Source organism: Saccharomyces mikatae (genome assembly GCF_947241705.1).
Source record: "Saccharomyces mikatae IFO 1815 strain IFO1815 genome assembly, chromosome: 3".
Classification (NCBI taxonomy): domain Eukaryota; kingdom Fungi; phylum Ascomycota; class Saccharomycetes; order Saccharomycetales; family Saccharomycetaceae; genus Saccharomyces; species Saccharomyces mikatae.
In genome coordinates, this window is record NC_079258.1 from 175,337 (window position 1) to 196,424 (window position 21,088).

General features: G+C 36.8%; 7 protein-coding genes across 7 annotated transcripts; 3 read left to right on the top strand and 4 right to left on the bottom strand.

Moving 5' to 3' along the window:
* Positions 1–139: 139 nt before the first annotated feature.
* Positions 140–1,687, bottom strand: FEN2 (Fen2p; the record flags this gene model as incomplete). The annotated part of the gene is made up of 1 exon (XM_056226453.1): positions 140–1,687. The coding sequence occupies one exon, from the start codon at positions 1,685–1,687 to the stop codon at positions 140–142; it is 1,548 nt and encodes a 515-aa protein (XP_056080727.1).
* Positions 1,688–2,199: 512 nt separating this feature from the next.
* RIM1 (Rim1p) lies at positions 2,200–2,685 on the bottom strand (the record flags this gene model as incomplete). The annotated part of the gene is made up of 2 exons (XM_056226454.1): positions 2,200–2,365; positions 2,444–2,685. 2 exons carry the CDS (start codon positions 2,683–2,685, stop codon positions 2,200–2,202), a joined length of 408 nt encoding a protein of 135 aa, XP_056080728.1.
* Positions 2,686–3,085: 400 nt separating this feature from the next.
* SYP1 (Syp1p) lies at positions 3,086–5,698 on the bottom strand (the record flags this gene model as incomplete). Its single annotated transcript, XM_056226455.1, has 1 exon — positions 3,086–5,698. One exon carries the CDS (start codon positions 5,696–5,698, stop codon positions 3,086–3,088), a length of 2,613 nt encoding a protein of 870 aa, XP_056080729.1.
* Positions 5,699–6,765: 1,067 nt separating this feature from the next.
* RPS14A (40S ribosomal protein uS11) lies at positions 6,766–7,484 on the bottom strand (the record flags this gene model as incomplete). The annotated part of the gene is made up of 2 exons (XM_056226456.1): positions 6,766–7,172; positions 7,478–7,484. The coding sequence occupies 2 exons, from the start codon at positions 7,482–7,484 to the stop codon at positions 6,766–6,768; spliced, it is 414 nt and encodes a 137-aa protein (XP_056080730.1).
* Positions 7,485–8,809: 1,325 nt separating this feature from the next.
* On the top strand, positions 8,810–15,310 carry BPH1 (Bph1p; the record flags this gene model as incomplete). Its single annotated transcript, XM_056226457.1, has 1 exon — positions 8,810–15,310. One exon carries the CDS (start codon positions 8,810–8,812, stop codon positions 15,308–15,310), a length of 6,501 nt encoding a protein of 2,166 aa, XP_056080731.1.
* A 467-nt stretch (positions 15,311–15,777) lies between these two features.
* SNT1 (Snt1p) lies at positions 15,778–19,452 on the top strand (the record flags this gene model as incomplete). Its single annotated transcript, XM_056226458.1, has 1 exon — positions 15,778–19,452. The coding sequence occupies one exon, from the start codon at positions 15,778–15,780 to the stop codon at positions 19,450–19,452; it is 3,675 nt and encodes a 1,224-aa protein (XP_056080732.1).
* Positions 19,453–19,863: 411 nt separating this feature from the next.
* ELO2 (fatty acid elongase ELO2) lies at positions 19,864–20,907 on the top strand (the record flags this gene model as incomplete). Its single annotated transcript, XM_056226460.1, has 1 exon — positions 19,864–20,907. The coding sequence occupies one exon, from the start codon at positions 19,864–19,866 to the stop codon at positions 20,905–20,907; it is 1,044 nt and encodes a 347-aa protein (XP_056080733.1).
* Positions 20,908–21,088: the final 181 nt, after the last annotated feature.

Consider the following 21,088-nt stretch of genomic DNA (forward strand, 5'->3'; position numbering starts at 1 on the left):
AAATGCGTAATGAAAGCTAAACAGAACTTCACAGATGTTAAATTGGCAGTTATTGCCCATCCATTTTAAAAACGAGCTCTTGCGTCATTCATTATCAAAACAAAGGTCAAACAATGGTTAGGAAACCATAAAAACATATCTACCGAAAAGGATTGGAAACTTCGGTCATTTCTTCATCACCAAGTTGAACGTCCATACTCTCATTCCCCTCATCATCCTCGTCACCATTTTCATCCTGGTTTTCCTCCTCCTCATCTTCTCCAGGCATGTCATTGGCATCTATATAAGGAACTTGTTTCTTAGATAAATTCTCTCTTATCTGTAGTGAACGTATGACAACTGATACAATTCCGCTGGATATTGCTGTTGCCAAAAGGGCATAACAACCTCTCTCAAATTTGGGTACCATATCTGAAGAAAAAAACAATATGGACCACCAAGCATTAACAGCCCCTGAAAACATATTCATTGAAGCGAGAACAATAGCACGTTCTTGAAGATCTGTATGGCACACAATGTTTGCCCATGAGAAAAACACTGCTTGTCCAGCATATGCTACGCCTCCAAGATACTGCGCAAAAAAAACTATTTTTGGATTCAATGGATTTGCACGTACAAGTGCTGCAACAATAACCATGACTACGGATATAAAAACAGAGACATGCCAATGTCTCGCTCTTGGAACCTTGCTCATATATACTGCTGAACAAAGTGTGGAAACTATACCTACAGCAAATATCCCTGAAGGATAGTTATTTCTCTGCGCTAACGTATATTTCTGATTTTGCAACCATAATGCAAATGTTGAATTAGACGCAAAACCTAAATTCTCACCTCCAAGAATCCATACTAGAGAAAACATCCACCAGTGCCACCTTTTCAGGATTCTCGGGATAGTTGACCAATCTAACCTAGTACTTTCATCTCTAGCTGGAAGTCTTCTTCTAGCGTAGTGTAACTCTTGCTCATTAAAGATATACTTTGTCATGGAGAATTTGTTGACAGCTCTTGCTTGATCGGGCAAGCCTGGGAAGAAAATAAACCCGTAAATCGCGATTGGTAAAGTGATACAAAAGTCGATGATGAATAGCCACCTCCAACCGGCCAGTCCATTCTGCCCGTTCAAATGAGTAAAGATACTTGTCTGCATAAATCCACTGAACATAGATCCGACTAAGCCACTACCCGTAAAAATGGCACTTCTAATCGGCAATTCATTTTCTTTATACCACGAACCCAAAACAAAATGTGTTCCTGAGAATGTACAACTTTCAAATAAGGCTTGAAAGAATCTAATTGCGCAAATCTGCTTGAACGATGTAACGCGGTACATTCCCAGGGTCAGTAAACCCCAAGCAAATGTACAAAAACTCAGCCATATTCTAGGTGGAACACACAACAAGATCAAATTGTTGGGAACCATACCAATGATATAACCGATCATGAAGATTGTGTTTGACACAGTTAGATCGTTTCCAACCATTTTGAGATCTTCCTTCATACCAGATATATATGCGTTGGTGAAACCGACACGGTCAACATAATTAATCCAGTATTGTAAGCAAACAAATGATAGGACAAACAAATCAATCTTGAATAAGAGAAACCTCTTATTAATTGAACGCTTGAGAGAAACGGGTTCTCTCTCACATTCATGTTGAGTGATAGTTTCTGAGTCCTTTATCATGACCTTAAGCCCAAGTTCTTTCCAATTACAAGTTTGAAAATAAGTTATCGGCTCCAAATGATTATATAACTTGAATATCAGAATTGAAACTTGCTTAAAACCTCTCAAGAGCTGTTGTCTTCTTATCCATTATATTCATGTTGAAGTTGTCACCAGCCGGAACTCTTGATAACCGTCAAAAATTACATACATTATAAAGACCGAACTTTGTTAATCAATGGGGTCATGAGAGTCGTGACAGTGAGTGTCATGTGTGCTCAATTTAAGTTCTTTCCGATAGTGCTTGAACTCCTCATCCAACAGCGAAACTTAGTGTGGCGCATATGAACCAATTTATTATAGTATATATACATTATATTTGGGGGTTAGACGTAGCTCAATATTTATGTAACTAATTAGTTATTACAAATGTTTTTTTCTTAACTGCCAAAAAATATTCTAGGTAAAAGAAAGTATTCTTCAAAGAGAAAAAATGAGAAAAAGGTCGAGAGAAGCTAGTACAGATATTATAATTACTCTGAAGATTGTGTGTTTTCCTGATCCTCAGCATCCTCTATTTTCTTCCCATTCCTCAATAAATTAATATCCTTTTGAACTAAACTCAAGGTAGTGCCCTTGGAACCGTCATCTCTTTCATACACATAGTTAGCAGCGTCGGCTTCAACATATACTAAAGCGCTAAATAGATTATGTTGAATAGATGTTAGTAAATTGCAATCTGCAAGGTAAAATAAAAAAAATAAAAAAACAACATACCCTTTTCTAACGTATTCGGTCAAAAAATTGATTTGTGGTTCGTTAAACACAGTAACATTGTACCAATTGGTTTGACCATCTCTTCTTGGCTGTGAAGCAATACTATACTTCAAATAACGATTATTGTTTGCAGAAGTATGCTCAGTGAATTCGGAACCTATACGGCCAACGATGGACATTTTGGAGAAGTCCATCTTCTTGGTAGTAGCGTGAAAGAAACGAGCTTGGGTACGTAAAAACATGATAGTAAGTTGGTGAGTTTCAGTGGTTTTATATTTATCAGAAACACGATTGAGGAGTATTCTGTTTTTTTGAAATGAATCGTGTAGGTCTTCCACCACTTCTGTGTTCACTTCTGATTTTTTTTCCGTTTGCGCGAGAACACCCTTCACACAGCTCCTCAGATAACTATTAAATGGAGCAGGTGAAAGGTTTTAAACGTAGAAATAACAAAACAAGGTAAATACAGGATCTTTACAAACCATTATAGTACATAAGTATAGTTATATGTAAGTCTTTAAATAGAAGGGCCCCAAAATCTTTTAAAGAAAATTTAAATTTGCGACGCTACTTCCGTATAATATGGGTCAGCAAACTAAAGGAGAACAATTTATACTGTAAAAAAAGGCATAACAAAAAATACTAAGCCAGACCATGATAGTTACCTGTGGTCAAGGTTCTCTTTGTGTTCACATTGAACCATTCACTGCCAAATGGGTTATTTTCATCCAATTCTTGGCAGGTCAACGAAATTCCACTGCCAGCCCCACTGTGAGGTAATACTGTATTGTCTGTATCACTGATGGTGAATTTGGTAATCACTCCCTTAAGAGATTCATGTGCGAGACCATCTGTAATAAATCTGGCAATTAATCTTTGACCTTCGCCATTCCTTGTCAAGGTAACCGGTTCTTTGAACCTCCACGTTATTCTTTTTTTCTCTTTACTAAAAGAGCCCTGAGGTTTTGATAAAGCACTTGTTGCATTAGCACCGTCAATATTCACGAAGACAACAAGGTCTTCAATTATGATTTGTGATATTTCCTCGGGTAAGCTTGGTGACATCTTGACAGTTAATACAACGCTCGCCTGGTGAGGTTCAAACCTCCAGACTGGATGGATAACAATGGGGGCGATTGGCTCCTTTATAGAATATTTAATAGCGCCTAAAGTTCTAGAATCAATAAATGACGGATTAACTTTAAATTCTTCAGGTGCCACACGCTCAATAAAGGCTTGGTTCAAGATAACTTTTTCGAACTTAGCGCCATTATCGATTTTCAAGTTGATACCGATAGGTAAAGGCGAATTCATGACAGAATTAGGTAAGTAGTTTAGAGCAATTTCTCCAATTAGTTGGGAACTCTGCAACATGCCATCTTTGAAAGAAGCGTTAAGAACTTCTGCAATACTAGCATTTAACCCAAAATGGGATGTTTCTAAAGAAGAGTGCTGAAACAACGATTGTCCTATTAAGGACGTAGAAGAGCCTGTAGCTTGAGGATTCAATTCCCTTAACTCTCCAGTAATCTGGGAAGAAAGCGTAGAAGCCGGACGCTCTTGAGGTATGGAGGAAAACGAAGAAGAAGTAGGAATAGGACCAGATCCATGATTAGGCAATGATTCGTATAGCTGGGAATCCCTGTTATGAATAAAATTTTGCTTCCTTGAGGGTGGTAAGGCAGGTGCCCGAATATGTAAGGGTCTTGAATCCATTTGTGTTGAAGATTGATTATCGTCAGTACCAGTAGAAACTGGAACACTAGGAGAGGACGGTTTAACTGGAAGTGGTTTAGTTTTAAATTGTGGCTGAAGTGGGGGTTGTGAAATTGTTATTGGTATCGTCTTAGGGATTTCATTCGAGTCAGGTTCTTTTGCAGATGGATGTGAATTTTCTTGCAGTATTGGAGTAGGCATTGAAGCAGGTGGGGAAATGGATGCAGACACTGTATCAGCACCACCAGGTACGTCTACGCTTTTAGGAGTAGCATGAGGAGGAAGGGGAGGAGTATCACTAGTTTCAACCGGAGTCCAGTTGTTAGATTTTGAAGACGAGTAAGTGGGTCGGCGTTGTTTCTGATAGATAGAAGAGGTTGCGGTAGAGGATACTCTGGTAGAAGAGTTATTTGGAGATTCTGTGATAGATTGTTCAATATGGGAATTTGATGATGATTGTAGCTGTCTCTTATTTTTGGCCTTGTTTCTGCCGAAAATCGAACCAACTTTAGATCTTAGCGTATGGGAAGATTTTTTTGATTTCAAGGAAGAATTATTAGTAGAGTCTGAAAATTCGTTATTCATAAGATCACCATGGGTAAGAGTAGAAGACGCAGAGGCAAGACGATGGCCAATGTTTCCAAATGTACTCTTACGCTTATCCTTTTGTGGAGATTTCTTTTCTCTTTCGGTGTTTAGAGCTCCATCAGGAGTAGAGGTTGGACGAGCACCTGCGACAGACGCCGACGAAGCATCATTAGGAATGGTTTCCTTAGAAGAAGAGGACAGTTGAAAGTTGTATTGACTTGCATCTCTCGCAAATCGATCAATTTCGCTTTGAGGTTCGAACGCCAAAAATTTCGTCATCACCGTTTCACATTCATTTGTTGTGTTCAACAAATAGTCGCTAAAACCGGTTTGAAATCTTAACATACAGTTCTTCAAAGTTTCCAAACGGTTATAATCAATCGTCTCAAATAACTCGAACAGATAAGGGCTTTGTTCGTCCCATTGTCTTCTTGCCTCTTCCAAATGTACGGAGTTTTCATTAGTTTTACTATAATGCTCAATTGAGGCCGCGTTTTTACTGAGCTTGGAGTGTAAATCCTTACTTTCTCTCCAGCTAGTATTGTTCTCGACGGATTCCTTTAATTCACGAACAACTTGATGATCTAAAGTGTTGTAATATTCAGTACTTGACCTCAAGTCCGACTTCAGTTCGTCAATTACAGTATCCCATACATTTCTTAACTCTCCCAATGAGTCGAATCTGAATGCACTCATTTCCTGGGGAGTCAAAACATTGCTTTCAATCATTTGAGCATTTAGAATCTTTGTTATATCCTCATTTTCAGCTATTATTTTCCTCAATTGCTGAACATAATTTCTTTTCAAATTTGCTAATTCCCGAAATAGCAAATAAAAGTCTTTATTCAACAATTTGACCTGTGATAGTCTGATTCTTATCGTTTCAGTAGCCTGATAGGGACTTTTCGTGGTCAATATGCTATCTGCATATTTAGTTCTTTGTTCTGACATGAGGGATGCTAACTCGTAGTTTTCAAATAAGTTTGTTTCGATACGAATACGACAAAGTAACACCTTCGTCAAGACAGTAACTACAAAATTTATTGTTTGCTGTTCGTCGAAACTTGGATCCAATATTAGAGTTTTTCATTCTGCACGCACTTAAGGGGCCCTTCTTTCTGCACATAGAAAAGGAGAAATCACTGACTACGAAAAGACATTTACGAATATGCGCGAAGAGTGCATATATATTTGCAAATTAACAATAATATTTACCTGTTTATAAGCTGTTCAATCCCTTCTGCTACTTCCTGTATTCTTTTCCCCATGTTAGCCGTTCACGTGTTAGTGCGAACAGGAAAATGCTAATAGAGTGTAGGAAAATTAAACGCTAGCATACAAATAGGGCATTATTGTGGCTATGAATGTATAAGAGGGAAATTGACTTAAAAATTTGCTGTTTTTGATTGAAATTACTTCCCTAAAAAACAATTCGATCCTTATTTACTCTTTGCGTTCATTCAGCCCTAAACAATACAGAAAAAAATGCGCAAGAGAATCGTTCGATCCTTTCATGCGCTCTTCCGAAAAAAAATATGTATAAAAATCTAGAAAAACTTGCTTCCAATTTATGTTAAGAAGTCGAAAACTGAAAGAACTAGATCTACACATAAATGTGGGAATGAAAAATAACAATGACGAGGACGTCTTGTTGCTTTTTTAAACATAAATCTGGTTTACCAGCGTTCTTGTTGACAAATCTTTTAATGATGATTTTTTTGAACACAATTTTATGCTAGATAGTATCTGAAAGCATTTAAACTTCATGATTATAGTGTTTTCGACAGTTTTAATATCTGAAACGATTTTGCCAGCCTTGGTATACTTTTCTTATCTTTTTTGCGTGACTTTCCTCAAATGATTTCTATGAGCTTTATTAATTTGGACTTATAAATGAGTTTCTCTTTTCACTAAATTAACGTATGAGTTGATTTGATTATGAACGCTATCTAATTATATGTACACATTATTTGATTGTAAAAATAATACGGCAATACAAGTACAAGTACATGCATAACTCATAATCTTCTACCTCTTCTACCACCCTTCTTTCTGGTGGAGTCAGATGGAACTGGGGTAACATCTTCGATACGTCCAATTCTCAAACCAGATCTTGCCAAAGCTCTTAAAGCAGCTTGACCACCTGGGCCTGGAGTCTTAGTTCTAGTACCACCGGTAGCTCTGATCTTAACGTGAACAGCAGTGATACCAACTTCCTTACACTTAGCGGCAACATCTTGAGCAGCCAACATAGCAGCGTATGGGGAAGATTCATCTCTGTCAGCTTTGACCTTCATACCACCAGTAACTCTGGCGATGGTTTCCTTACCAGATAAATCGGTAACATGGACGAAAGTATCGTTGAAAGAAGCGTAGATTCTAGCAACACCAAAAACTTGGGAATTGTCACGAGCTTGAACAACGTCTAAATAAACAACAATAGTTGATATCGAAAGATATCAGTAATTAATTTTGTTAGTATCCAAAAGTTTCTTTATTTTCTTAAGACTCTAATACAATAATCCTGCATTTCCATTGGAAAAGTTGACGTGATGAACTATGGTTACTACGATACAATACAAATAACAAATTGTTCGAAAGTAATAACCTCGTCCACTCGTTTTCATGTTTTCTGAGTTTTCGATGGGGTATGAACATCTTCGAATACACCAAACAACACAATGGAAAATAGCCGATCCTTCGTAATATTCACTATGTGATCAAACATACTAGACATGGCGGGTTCTTGTGGTTTCTTAATTGTCTTTAGTTTAAAATCTAGTTAATAATAGGATGCGATTTCAGTCAAATATCAATTAATAATCAGTTCTCTTCAAATTTTGGGCTATTCACCTCAAGAGGAATCCCCTGCCGTAGATTGAATAAGCCAAGAGAGCAAGAAGGTTTGCCGCAAGCCGAGGAGTTTACCAAAAGCGGCGGCGATGCAGAAGAATGGAATGGTCGCTTCCTCTAGAAGTGAAAAAGAACGCAAGTTCAGAGAATATTTTAGATGTACAGATGTACAGATGTACAGGTGTGTACAAAATCCGTACACCACACTATAATCGATCAAAGCAGTCCCAGGTATTGCTTTGTAACTGGAGGAAAAGAAGTTGTATGTAGTGAAAGAAAGAACAAGAATCAGTCTTTAGTAGTTGATAGGAAGGGACAGAAAGAGATGTCAGGCCCGTGTGAAGTACTAGAAAGTGATAGGAGAGTATACGAAGATACTGCATCTTGTAAGCTTTCGAATAACAAAAAGAGCCGTTATGCTTATTCTTGAACTCGGTTGTAGAGAGGACATTGCCTTGAAAGTCACAAATCCCCTACAATAATACCGGTCCTTGGAATGTAAAATATTTTGTTATTTTTCACTGTAACAACTGAAAATCGGTTAAAGGAAATTATCTAACAATATATGAAGTGCACTCTTTATAAATGAAAATAAAGACAGAAAAATACAGTGATATTATCCGGGTAATGTGATTTCTCTGTACTTTCCTGGGAGTTTTCATAAATAGTAGAATGCCATTCATGATCCCAGGAAAACATGATACTCGGAAAACACTATTACATATTTTTGAAATTGTTTTACAGCACAAACTATTATCAAGTCGTTTGTTCTGTGTATAACCACAAACAAGTGGAACTTGGGCAGGCCTTAGCTTAAAATCAGCGGTTATTTCCCCCTTACTTATTGCTAAATTATGAATTCTCATCTTTTGAGGGAAACGAAGGTATAAACGGGGCACGGTTAAGGACAAGTAGATGGTCTGAAAACAATTCGACACTCGCCGCTGCCCATCATTATTGTTCAATATGGTCGACGATGTCGTAAACAACCTATCCGGGTAATGGGAAATATAAGAGGCCTTCAAAGTCAGCATCTTTGTCCCCACCGCATCGACCCCCTTTCACTACAGTAGGATTCCGCTGATGTAATCCTTGCAATATCGCCTAAGGTTATAAAAATAATCTAGAGCACTTATACTCCGATTCTAGTAGCATCACTGCAAGCCAATTGGTTGTTCTTCTTTTCTACCCAATATATAAGCTAGGGACATGGATTCAATCATTAATGCAGCTTCTATGGTCCTGAAACTCCAAAGAGATGTAAAAAAGGCAACCCTAATTTTGGGAGACATACTCGTATTGCAACCGATTGAGAATGAAATCGAATCAGGCGTAGAGAATTCTTTACAGAATCAGCTAACTAAGATAGTGCAAGGTTATGTGATACAGGATAATACTAATAATAATAATAAAAAATCCATGGTAGAAAACGATTTATGTGAGCTAAATAATTATGTTTGCCTTGCACTTTCAAAAAAATTTGAATTGAGTGGCGATAGCAAAAATTTCAACATAGCAGAGCCGGAACGATGGATGCAGTTATTAGAGACATTGACTGATTCGGTTAGTTCTGCTGTGGTCATCCAAATTATTCTCACTTTATCCAACATTTCGCTAATAAATAAACAAGATTTGGGCAAGTTGAAACAATTGAGAATTGGAATCTTCGAAGTATTGTCAAAGAAAAACGATACCTGGAAATATATACTACTACAAAGAATCCTTATGGAGTGGTATATTGTGATGCTTTCTGTAGATTGCACACCTTCAGAGTTACAGCAGCTGTACCTTTCCAAGAACCTGAAATTTTGTGATGATGTTTTGAGTTCATTAACACTACAAGTATCTGATCCTCAATCACAAAATTACTTACAGTTTGAGAATTCATATAAAATTTTTCAACTGCAAGAATCACAGAAAATCAATCACTCATTTCTCTTCTACGTTGAACTAAATTCCGTTACCTCAAATAGGATAATGACCATTGGCAGTCACATTTATTTAGAAGTTAAAGAAGGACAACTTTGTATCTCAAACGATAATTACATGATTGGTCTGTTTGAAAACTTTGAATTTGAGGTGGGAGTGTTGTACTTTATTGTGGTTATAATTGATCGCAGTAATCGAATAAGCTTGTATGTTGATGGGAATATGATTAATCAACTCACGTTATTTGAAAATGCCATATGCCGATTTAGCACTTGTGAACTGGGCTCCATGATATGTTCCTTCAAACTGTATAGATTTTGTTTATGGGATGGATCACTAACTGAATTTGCTATAAATATACTTCCTGCTATCGGCACTTATTACAATTATACATTTAGTAAGAAAAATGCAAATTTAGGAGTCTTATCGAATTACCAGAGTGTTTTGATTGCTAGAGCTCGTTCGATGATGACATCACCAACGAAGATATTATCCGTAAATCTTATAAGTGAGGTTGGGCTTCTTGAAATAGAGAATATTGTTGTTGATTTTAACCCGAATGATATTCGAGAGGATTTCACCGAATCCGATAATTTCACAATAATATTCAAAGAAAATATACACTCAAAAGATATCCCAGAAACGGGCAAATGCTTTCTCTATCAGAGTTCAAACCTGATTTCAACATTCGTTTCTATTGATTCCATACGACTTGCCTTTTTAAATGTAACGAAATGTGAAAACATGGATGACCTGTTCCGCCAAGTATCACATCTAATGAATCTTTTACGAAATGTTGATATTCTTAATTGGTTTAAGAAAGACTTCGGGTTCCCATTGTTTGCTTACACATTAACACAAAGAATAAGGCAAGGTTTATGTCAGCCTCTGAATATCCAATTTTTTAATTTATTCTTGGAGTTTTGTGGGTGGGACTTCAACGATATTTCTAAGTCCATAATTTTGGATACAGATGCCTACGAGAACTTAGTGCTTAATTTGGATTTGTGGTACGAGAATGAAAGTTCTTTTGCATCAGGTGGATCAGAGATTATTAGATTTCTTTTTTTTCAAACTTCAAGCTTGGTGGAAGCTTCTGTTTATTCCGAATTTAATGCTGGAAAGTTGAATGACATGAATACTCTAGAAAAATTATGTTTAGGCTATCAAGCCGTCGTGAAGAAAGAGAATCCAAATAGTCAGCTCAGTGAGCTGTCAAATGACTTGACTTCTGTACTAGTGATTTTACTGAAATACAACTTTAGCAAAAGGCATCTGCAGTGGCTTTTACATCTTTCATATTACTTCATTAAAGGAAATGATATGCGCTCTTCTGGTATTATGCTTCAGACGGTAGACCAGCTCTTTTCGTTCTACTTAGATCAAGACAGCGACGAAAATGCGAGGATGATGTCAAGAATAATGCCCATCAAGCTAGTGTTGATGATTATGGATCGGCTAGTGGAAGATAATGGATCAGGCTTCCTCACGTGCTTGAATATTTTATTCAAGATAATTCTGACCAACAAACCGCTATTCAAACAATTTTATAAAAATGATGGTTTTAAACTCATATTGAGCATGATTTGTAAAGTGGGAAAATGTCATCGACAGGTGATTATTTCTTTACTTCTCACCTATTCAATAGGTAATTATACCACGACTAACGAACTGTTTTCAGATGCTGAAAATAATATAATAAGAGAGATTCGAGATGGTAAGATAACAACAGCGGAAATCATTTGTTTGATTATCAGCTTCATAGAATGGCATGTGATTAACTGTAATGTCAATGATGCTTCTTCTTTGTCAAATCTGAATTGCGACATAATAAGATTCGTCGATAATCTAGAGTTCTTAAGTACAGTTCCTGCTAATAAATCCACATTCGATCCTAGGTACAGTTATGTGATCGTTTCATTATTAGATCTCTTGATAGCTTTAAGAGAATCCGAAGGCATCTTTGAGTTCAAAAGCTCTTCCCAAGTAATTTCTAGGATGATTAAAAATACCGTAACGAATGCTCTTACGAAATACGCCGCTTATGATTTTGAAGTCTTTTTGAGTGCATTTTTTTGTCACAATACAGAATACAAGCTAGTCCATCCCAAAACTGTAATAGATAACTGCAATTATTTACAGCTCTCATTCACATTGATTATTTTACCTGAAATACTTAATGACATGATAGGTAGGTTTAACAAGTTAAACTCAATGATGTCGAAATATCCATACATAATTTCAAATCTGCTTTACCTTCTTCGAAAATTTCGGCCCGATACATCACAAATTGTCATGCCCAAAGAATTTTATTTTTCGAGTTATACGAGTCTTCTCCATTGTGTCAGTCAGATTAATAAATCATCATTTTACCATTTCAAAAATGTTTCAAAGTCGCAATTATTACAGGATTTTAAACTTTGCATAACAAACTTAATATACTTTAGTACAGCTAGGGATATAATTTGGGGGACAGAAGAGTACGAGATGTTTTCTAAATCATTAATGCTGCATCAAGAAATTTTATTCGCGCGTGGGGTATGCGATAATGAGATTACCGGTTTATTGTTGATGTTTTTAGTAAATAGGTTGCACGACCATGGATACAACAGAATAATTTTAGACTGTATCAAAATGATCATAAAAAAAAAAGAAAGGAAACTAAAGGAGTTAGCCAATTTCTTTGATGTGATTAACAAATGTGACGTAGTCGACGGTTTGGCTCATGTACTGTCAGACAATAGTTGTGACACAATGGACTTTACAGCGAAACAATATTCATTTTTTTTCAATGATTCACAGCAGTTACGATTTAAAAACACTCTCGCCAATATCTTATTAAAGAATACACATTTTTCAGCGTTAAGCATTCAGCAGATCAATAATCAAGTCTATGAATGGAAAAATGCAAGATTCGAATACATGACCCAAAACAACAAGAAATGCCTTATTTTATTTAAGAGAGATAACACTCCTTTAGAGTTTAAAATAAAAAAGTCTATATCAAGATACATCTCCAACATCAAAACGGATAGGGAAGAGAACTCAGTATTCTTTCGAAATAATTTGAATCTTTTAATTTTCCATCTGAGACATGTATTGGAGATACAGTTGGATCCTAATACATCCTGTAAATGGTCGCTGGATTTTGTAGAAGATTTCAATGGGATGAAGAGAAGGCTTTTGCCAGCTTGGGAACCGAAAAATGAACCACTACTTAATGATGAGGACATGAGCCATGAAACCATAACAAGTGGTAATAGGCAAAGGAGAGAAAGTGGAAGCATTTTGTCTTACGAATTTATCGATCATGTAGAAACTCTTGAATCGGAAACAGTTGGCGATTTGAATGAAAATAGGAAAATTCTTAGACTTTTAAGAGACAGAGATTCTATTGTAACTATTTGGAACTGCAGTCTAATTATTGGATTGGAAATTAAGGAAGGAATTTTAATTCATGGTAGTAATTACCTTTACTTTGTAAGTGACTACTATTTTAATTTAGAGGATAAAAAAATCTCCAAACTATCCGAAATAGCGCAAGAATTACGAGATATGACGGTTAGTTTGATCAATGGTCCTAATGCAAAAAGGATATCAACACTCCTCAAACATGAAGTTTTTGTTTGGAAGCTTCTCGACCTTACTTTTGTAACTAAAAGACCATTTCTACTCCGCGATGTTGCCATCGAATTATTATTTGAAGAAAGAGTTAGCGCGTTTTTTAGTTTTTATAACAAAAAGGTCAGGGATGACATTCTACGAGTACTGAATAAGATTCCTAAGCACCTTCCGACCGATCCAATTTTTTCGAGTGTTTTGCAGGAAATAAATAACCGAGGAAATAGTATAGTGACAAAAAACGGTATAGGAAAGGCAAGCATTGCTTCTAAATTCACCAGTGTCTTCTCTGCGAACAATAGCTTGATAGATGGATTTGAGCTCAGCAAGAAATGGGTTAAGGGAGAGATTTCAAATTTTTATTATTTGTTGAGTATCAACACCCTAGCAGGAAGAACATTTAACGATTTAACTCAATATCCGGTGTTTCCTTGGGTCATTGCGGATTACGAAAGTAACGTGCTTGATTTAGAGGATCCTCAAACTTATCGAGACCTTTCTAAACCTATGGGTGCTCAAAGCGAGAAAAGAAAATTACAGTTTATTGAACGCTATGAAGCATTGGCCTCCTTAGATGATCCTGATTCGGCTCCATTTCATTATGGAACGCATTATTCCTCAGCTATGATAGTATCTTCGTACTTAATAAGGCTGAAGCCTTTTGTTGAATCTTTTCTATTGTTGCAAGGTGGAAGTTTTGGCCCTGCAGATCGACTATTCAGTTCTCTTGAAAGGGCTTGGAGCTCAGCGTCTTCTGAAAATACGACAGATGTAAGGGAATTGACACCTGAGTTTTTCTTCTTACCTGAATTTTTAACGAATGTAAATAATTATGACTTCGGTACAGATCAAGGTGGCAAAAAAGTTGATGATGTTGTCCTTCCTCCCTGGGCAAATGAAGATGCAAAGGTTTTTATCCAAAAGAACAGAGAAGCTTTAGAAAGTCCTTATGTCTCGGCACATTTGCATGAATGGATTGATCTGATATTTGGTTATAAACAAAAGGGTGAAATTGCTGTGCAGTCTATTAACGTATTTAATAGGTTGAGTTATCCCGGCGCTGTCAATCTTGATAACATTAACGATGAAAACGAGCGAAGAGCTATCACTGGCATTATTCACAACTTTGGTCAGACGCCTTTGCAAATATTTCAGGAACCTCATCCCAAAAAGGTAGCCAATAATGTTAGACAATTAACACCAGAAGGCTGGCATAATATTCCAAGTAAGCCAATATTCGAAAAAACAATCTACAACTTGAACGAGAAGAACAAGTCAGTGGATTATGTTGTTCATGATCCTAGTTGCTTCGATTCGCTATACTGGAGAGGGTTTGCTTTTCCAAACTTATTTTTTAAAACAGAAGAAACATTAGTGTCTTTAAGAATTGTGAATAAAAGTTCGTTAAAGATTGGATTAGACATTTTCGAAAATAGGCATATGGCTCAAATTACATCTTTTATGTACTGGAAGTCAGGCCAATTCATAACTGGTGATAAAACTGGACTGATAAAAGTTTGGAAATACCATAAAGATAAACATTCTGCTTCCGGTAACCTTGAAAAAAAGAAAACGATGTTTGGGCACTTATTTGAACTCAAGGAGATGCGTTGTTATTACGATTACAATACCCTTTTAACCTTAGATATCAATGGCTCAGTATATATCTGGGATATGATTAATTTCGAATTAGTGAGGCAAATCGCGAATAATGCGAAAAATATAGCAATATCTCAACATAACGGAAATATAATGGCCTTGACCGAAAATAACAGCATTATAATTTTCAACTTGAATGGCGAAAAATATACATCAAAGGAGTTTGGACCAGTTAAAATCGCAACTTCAATTGATTTTTTTGATTTCACTAAATTGGATACAGGCTACAGAAAACATGACTATTGGAAAGAGATAGAAATACTACTGGTTGGGTTTTCAGATGGAACAATAGAGATTTATGAACTCTTCTTGACTTTTCACAACGAATGGGCAATAAAACTACTGAAACAACTCTCTACAGAGGGAGAGAAAGCCATAACTTGCATTAAGGCGCGGGGGAAGACATATCTGTCTCAGAAAAGACGCAAAGATACAACAAAGCCTGATGAAATAGAAATAATTGCAGGAACCCTAGATGGTAGGTTAGCTATTTGGTACTAGATATGTCATCAAAACTATTCTTTAAAAAACTCAATTTTATAGTTAGTACGTTTTTTATTCAGGTCAGTTTTCGTTCTTATTATTGTAATTGCATACGTCGTCATTATCATCACCAATGCCGGGTATTTTTTTAGTATTTCTTCTTTTCTTGCGCCTATGGAAAACGGCAAAAGGGTAAAGAAAAAAAACAAATGATTAATTCTTCATTGAATTATGTAAAAATTCATAACACAACTGCAGATTCAATAGAGACAAAAAAAAACGCATTACTTTTGACTTTGTTCATCACTTTCATATTTACTCATTATTCAAGACAGGTGGAGGGAAAGAAGCCCTTACATTGCTCGAAACTTCAACAAGCAAAACAACAAACCACTTAATTGCTTTGAAACAGCTTGCTCAATAATTTGCCTACTAACTTGTGCATAGGATAGTGACTAGAAACGAAATTCAATAATACGGACAACATGGGGTATCCGCCACCTACGCGAAGGCTTGGAGATAAAAAAAGGTATCATTATTCTAACAATCCTAACCGAAGGCATCCTTCTGGTGTTTATTCAAAGAGTGGTTTCTCAAAATCGATCAGTAATGGATTTGTATCATCTCCTACTTTGGATAATTCAACAAATCCATCTCTTGTTCCTGCTACTGCAACTTCACCTCTTCCTACAGCTATACCAGGAAGCGCATATGGCATCGAAGCACCTAGGCCATCTCGATATGATCCCAGCTCAGTTAGCAGGCCTTCGTCATCATCCTACCCGTTAACAAGAAAGATTGGAAGCCGTTATAACCCAGAGGCCGAAAGACCGTCTTCAACCACCAGTTCAACTCCGGAAAGCACAAATTTAAACACAACGACACACGTCAATACTGATATCGGAAAATCACGTTATTCACGAAAAATCATGAGCAGATATAACCCTCAATCTACTGCTTCTTCAAAAGTATCGCACTTTTCTCCAGCAACTTCAAAAGTTCAACCGTTTTATGCTGCCAATGGAAATTCTCGGGCTAGACCTAGATCAATGGATGATTATAAGCCTGATGTAACAAACAATCCCGAATCAAGTAATGTTTCATTGGTTAATAGCAATAGCCCTCATTCCTACTACTCTAGGAGCAACAAATGGAGATCCAGTGGAACGCTTTCAAGACCACTTTTTGATAATCATGTCGGTAATATGATGACCACCAGCAACACTAACTCAGTTTCTCAAAGAGAACCTTTTTGGAAGACAAATAGCATCACTTTTTTAAAATCACCCCATTCGCAGTCATCACCATCCCTTTATGCTAATAAATTTCACGACGCAAACAAGTTAGAAAAACCAGAACCCCTAGTTAAAACTGAAGCGTTTAGTAAAGATGAGGCAAAAACTATGCCATATCAGGATGTCAAATATATGCCAGAAGAAACAGATTATAAACCTAATGTACTCGCAGAATCCCATAGTGTAAAAAATAATGAAAAAAATGTCTTGGAAAAAATAACTACAAATGAAAGTGTGCCCGGCGTGGTGAAGGAGCACTTTATCACAGTAAAAAGAAAAGAACATGAAGAATTGCAAGCTAGCACTGTGAAGTCAAATAAAGCTAGTAAGGATGAAAAGCAAGATGGAATTTGGACGACAGCAAAAACAACTGCCAGTACAGCCCAAGTAATCAAAGAACAACAGGGAGAACTAATAAAACCTATCAAGAGAAAAGAAAGTCCGGAAATTAGAGATTATGAAAGAATATACGACCCGAAGGCTCTGAAAACAGACTTAACGAAACTGAGAGTTGAAGAGAATAATAAAAGGTATGAAGAACCACTCGAGGAAGTTGAAGGATGTATTTTTCCACTATCAAAAGCAGAAACAAGATTGTGGGAAATAAAAAACCAGAAGAGAAACAAAATGATCATCAAACAGAAATACCTGCTGAAAAAGGCAATCAGAAGTTTCTCAGAGTATCCATTTTACGTCCAAAACAAACTTATTCACCAGCAAGCCACGGGGCTTATCCTAACTAAAATAATATCAAAAATAAAAAAGCAAGAACATTTGAAAAGAATAAAATTGAAACATAATTATTTTGATTTGCAGAAGAAGTATGAAAAAGAATGCGAGGTTTTAACTAAACTAAGCGAAAATTTAAGGAAGGAAGAGATCGAAAATAAACGTAGAGAGCATGAGTTAATGGAACAGAAAAGACGCGAGGAAGGAATCGAAACAGAAAAGGAAAAAAGCTTACGCCATCCATCTTCCTCTTCATCATCCCGTCGCAGAAACAGAGCTGATTTCGTTGATGATGCGGAAATGGAAAATGTACTATTACAGATTGATCCGAATTATAAGCATTATCAGGCCGCTGCAACAATTCCTTCTTTGATTTTAGACCCAGTACACAAATTTTCTTTCAAGTTCTGTGACGTTAATAATTTAGTTACAGACAAGAATCTTTGGGCATCTAGAATATTAAAGGATGCTACAGACAACTTCTCTGATCACGAACACTCTTTATTTTTGGAAGGTTATCTGATTCATCCCAAAAAATTTGGAAAGATTTCACACTACATGGGTGGTTTACGAACTCCTGAGGAATGTGTTTTACATTATTATAGAACCAAGAAAACTGTAAATTATAGACAGCTTCTTATTGATAAAAACAAAAAGAGGAAAATGTCAGCTGCTGCCAAGCGTCGTAAGAGAAAGGAAAGAGGTAATGAGGAAGAAATTGAAGTCGAGGAAGGTAAAGATGAGTCAATTAGCACAGCGGATAAGGAAGAAAAAAGTGAAGAAATTATTAAAGAAATAGCTCCGCCCGTTTTGGTTCAAGTTCTTGAAGCTAAAGATAAATTACGAGATATATCCGAGAATATCGTCAAAAATACAGCTGAAAATGGAAACGAAGATATTGCAGATGGACGAGAAGATACTATGACCACAAGCAATTTGAAAAGGGTGCATGATGTGATTGAAGATACGTCAAGTTTGATCAAAATCGGCGATAGTGTTCCATCAATGGTACAAAAAGGAAGTATACAAAGCGATTATTATCCAGACGAGACCAGAGAACTTGATTTTAATTTAGAGAATGCGCTGCAAAGAAAGAAACACAAAACTGTGCCAGACCATAAAACAAGTTATTGGAGTGTTCGTGAATCTCAACTCTTCCCAGAATTATTGAAAGAGTTTGGCTCCCAGTGGTCTTTGATATCGGAGAAGCTGGGCACCAAGTCTACCACAATGGTAAGGAATTATTACCAAAGAAATGCGGCGCGCAATGGGTGGAAAACACTAGTTGATGAAACTGACTTGAAGCGAGACGGAACTAGTTCAGAATCGGTGCACCAATCCCAAATATTAATGCAACCAGAACGTCCCAATATCAATGCGTACAGTAACATTCCGCCTCAACAAATGCCGGCTTTAGGATTTTTTATTGGCCAACCAACGCACGGTCATGATACCTCCATATCATCTACAGATGGCTCTACGAGGCCATTTGGGCCTGAATTTCATCGCGATAGTTTTTCTAAAGTTAGCGCTCCTTTAACCACGTTACCACCACCAAGACTACCCTCCATCCAGTTTCCTCGTTCAGAAGTACCTGAACATACAATGACAGACCTCCGCAACAGAACCGTAGACCATATTGACACATTAGCGGATGCGGCTTCGTCAATAACAAATAACCAAAACTTTAGTAATGAAAGGCATTCCATTGAAGCTAGCCGTAAGTCGACGACAATCAATAATCTATTGAATAATCCTAACCGAGATATGAAAACTTCTATCCAAAATGCTTCTAGGTGCCAAGCAGAAGTCGAAGACACTCCCAACTTAAACAATATTGTAGTTCAAGAAATAAAACAAAACATCACCACACCAAGATCCAGTTCTATTTCCGCGCTTCTGAACCCTGTAAATGGAAATGGACAATCGAACCCGGATGGAAGGCCCTTGCCACCATTGAACCATACTGTTTCTCGAGGCATACCTTTCACTTTACCTGCTCCACGAGCTAGTTCGACAAGTCGTGCGCCTCCAAAGTTCAATTTTTCGAATGATCCACTGGCTGCCTTGGCTGCAGTAGCATCCGCGCCAGATGCAATGAACGGCTTTTTGTCTAAAAAGGAAAATAATGATTGAGTAAACGGCTGCGAGAAAGTTATATCTATACTTTATTTTCCCACCTTCTAGTGATTGACAAAACTATCAAATATACGTTACCTTGCACGGTGAGCAGTATCGTATATTCTATATATCAAATAAGGACCTATTGATCATAATTGTAATTTCTTATTGAACCTGTAGCATATAGCTTTTGGTTTTTAATGACCTCTCTTTAAGTGTCGTGTAAATATGTCACATTTTTTTTTTATACGGATTCATATGCCTTGCTTGGCGTGCGGCCACCGCTGAAAATCGCAAAACCTACAAAGGAATAAACATCACGAAAAAGTTGCTGAAAAACTGGAAAAATATTTTTCATTTTACTGTTGTTCACAAGTGATTTTGCGCAAAATAAGAGGATTGAACCGATTATCTTCGTCTTGAAGCATGAATTCACTCGTTACTCAATATGCTGCTCCGTTGTTTGAGCGTTATCCCCAACTACATGACTATTTACCGACTTTAGAACGACCATTCTTCAATGTTTCGTTGTGGGAGCATTTCGATGATATTGTCACGTGTGTAACTAACGGTAAATTTGTTCCAAGTGAATTTCAGTTTGTTGCTGGTGAATTACCATTAAGTACACTGCCTCCTGTACTGTATACGATCGCTGCTTATTATGTGATTATTTTCGGTGGCGAGTTACTGTTAAGTAAGTCGAAGCCTTTTAAATTAAATGGCCTTTTCCAATTGCATAATCTGTTTTTAACTTCTCTTTCCCTGACGCTATTGTTGCTTATGATTGAACAGTTGGTACCTATTATTGTTCAGCACGGGTTATATTTCGCTATCTGCAATATTGGTGCTTGGACTCAACCACTTGTTACATTATATTACATGAATTACATTGTCAAATTTATTGAATTTATAGACACAATTTTCTTGGTGCTAAAGCATAAGAAATTGACATTTTTGCATACTTATCACCATGGCGCTACCGCTTTATTGTGTTACACCCAATTGATGGGCACCACCTCAATTTCTTGGGTCCCTATTTCATTAAATCTTGGAGTGCATGTGGTTATGTATTGGTATTATTTCCTAGCTGCTAGAGGCATCAGAGTCTGGTGGAAAGAGTGGGTTACTAGATTTCAAATCATTCAATTTGTTTTGGATATTGGCTTCATTTATTTTGCTGTCTATCAAAAAGCAGCCCACTTATATTTCCCAGTTTTACCACATTGTGGTGACTGTGTAGGCTCGACAACTGCCACCTTTGCTGGTTGTGCTATTATTTCTTCATATTTGGTACTATTCATCTCATTCTACATTAACGTTTATAAGCGTAAAGGAACCAAAACTAGTAGAGTAGTGAAGCGTGCACACGGTGGTGTTGCCGCCAAAGTCAACGAGTACGTTAACGTTGACTTAAAAAACGTTCCAACTCCATCTCCATCGCCAAAACCTCAACACAGAAGAAAAAGGTAAGTTACAACCCTCAGGCAAGTTTGAAGTGCTGATTTTCGTGAATTCTTTTTCTCTTGGCGAATCTATTATTACTATTACTATTATATTGTAAAGATCGAGATGGTTTTGTTATATATACTACATATACATATTATTCTCGAAAAAAAAAAGGCTCCCCGTATCCTCTCAAAAGTTATTGATT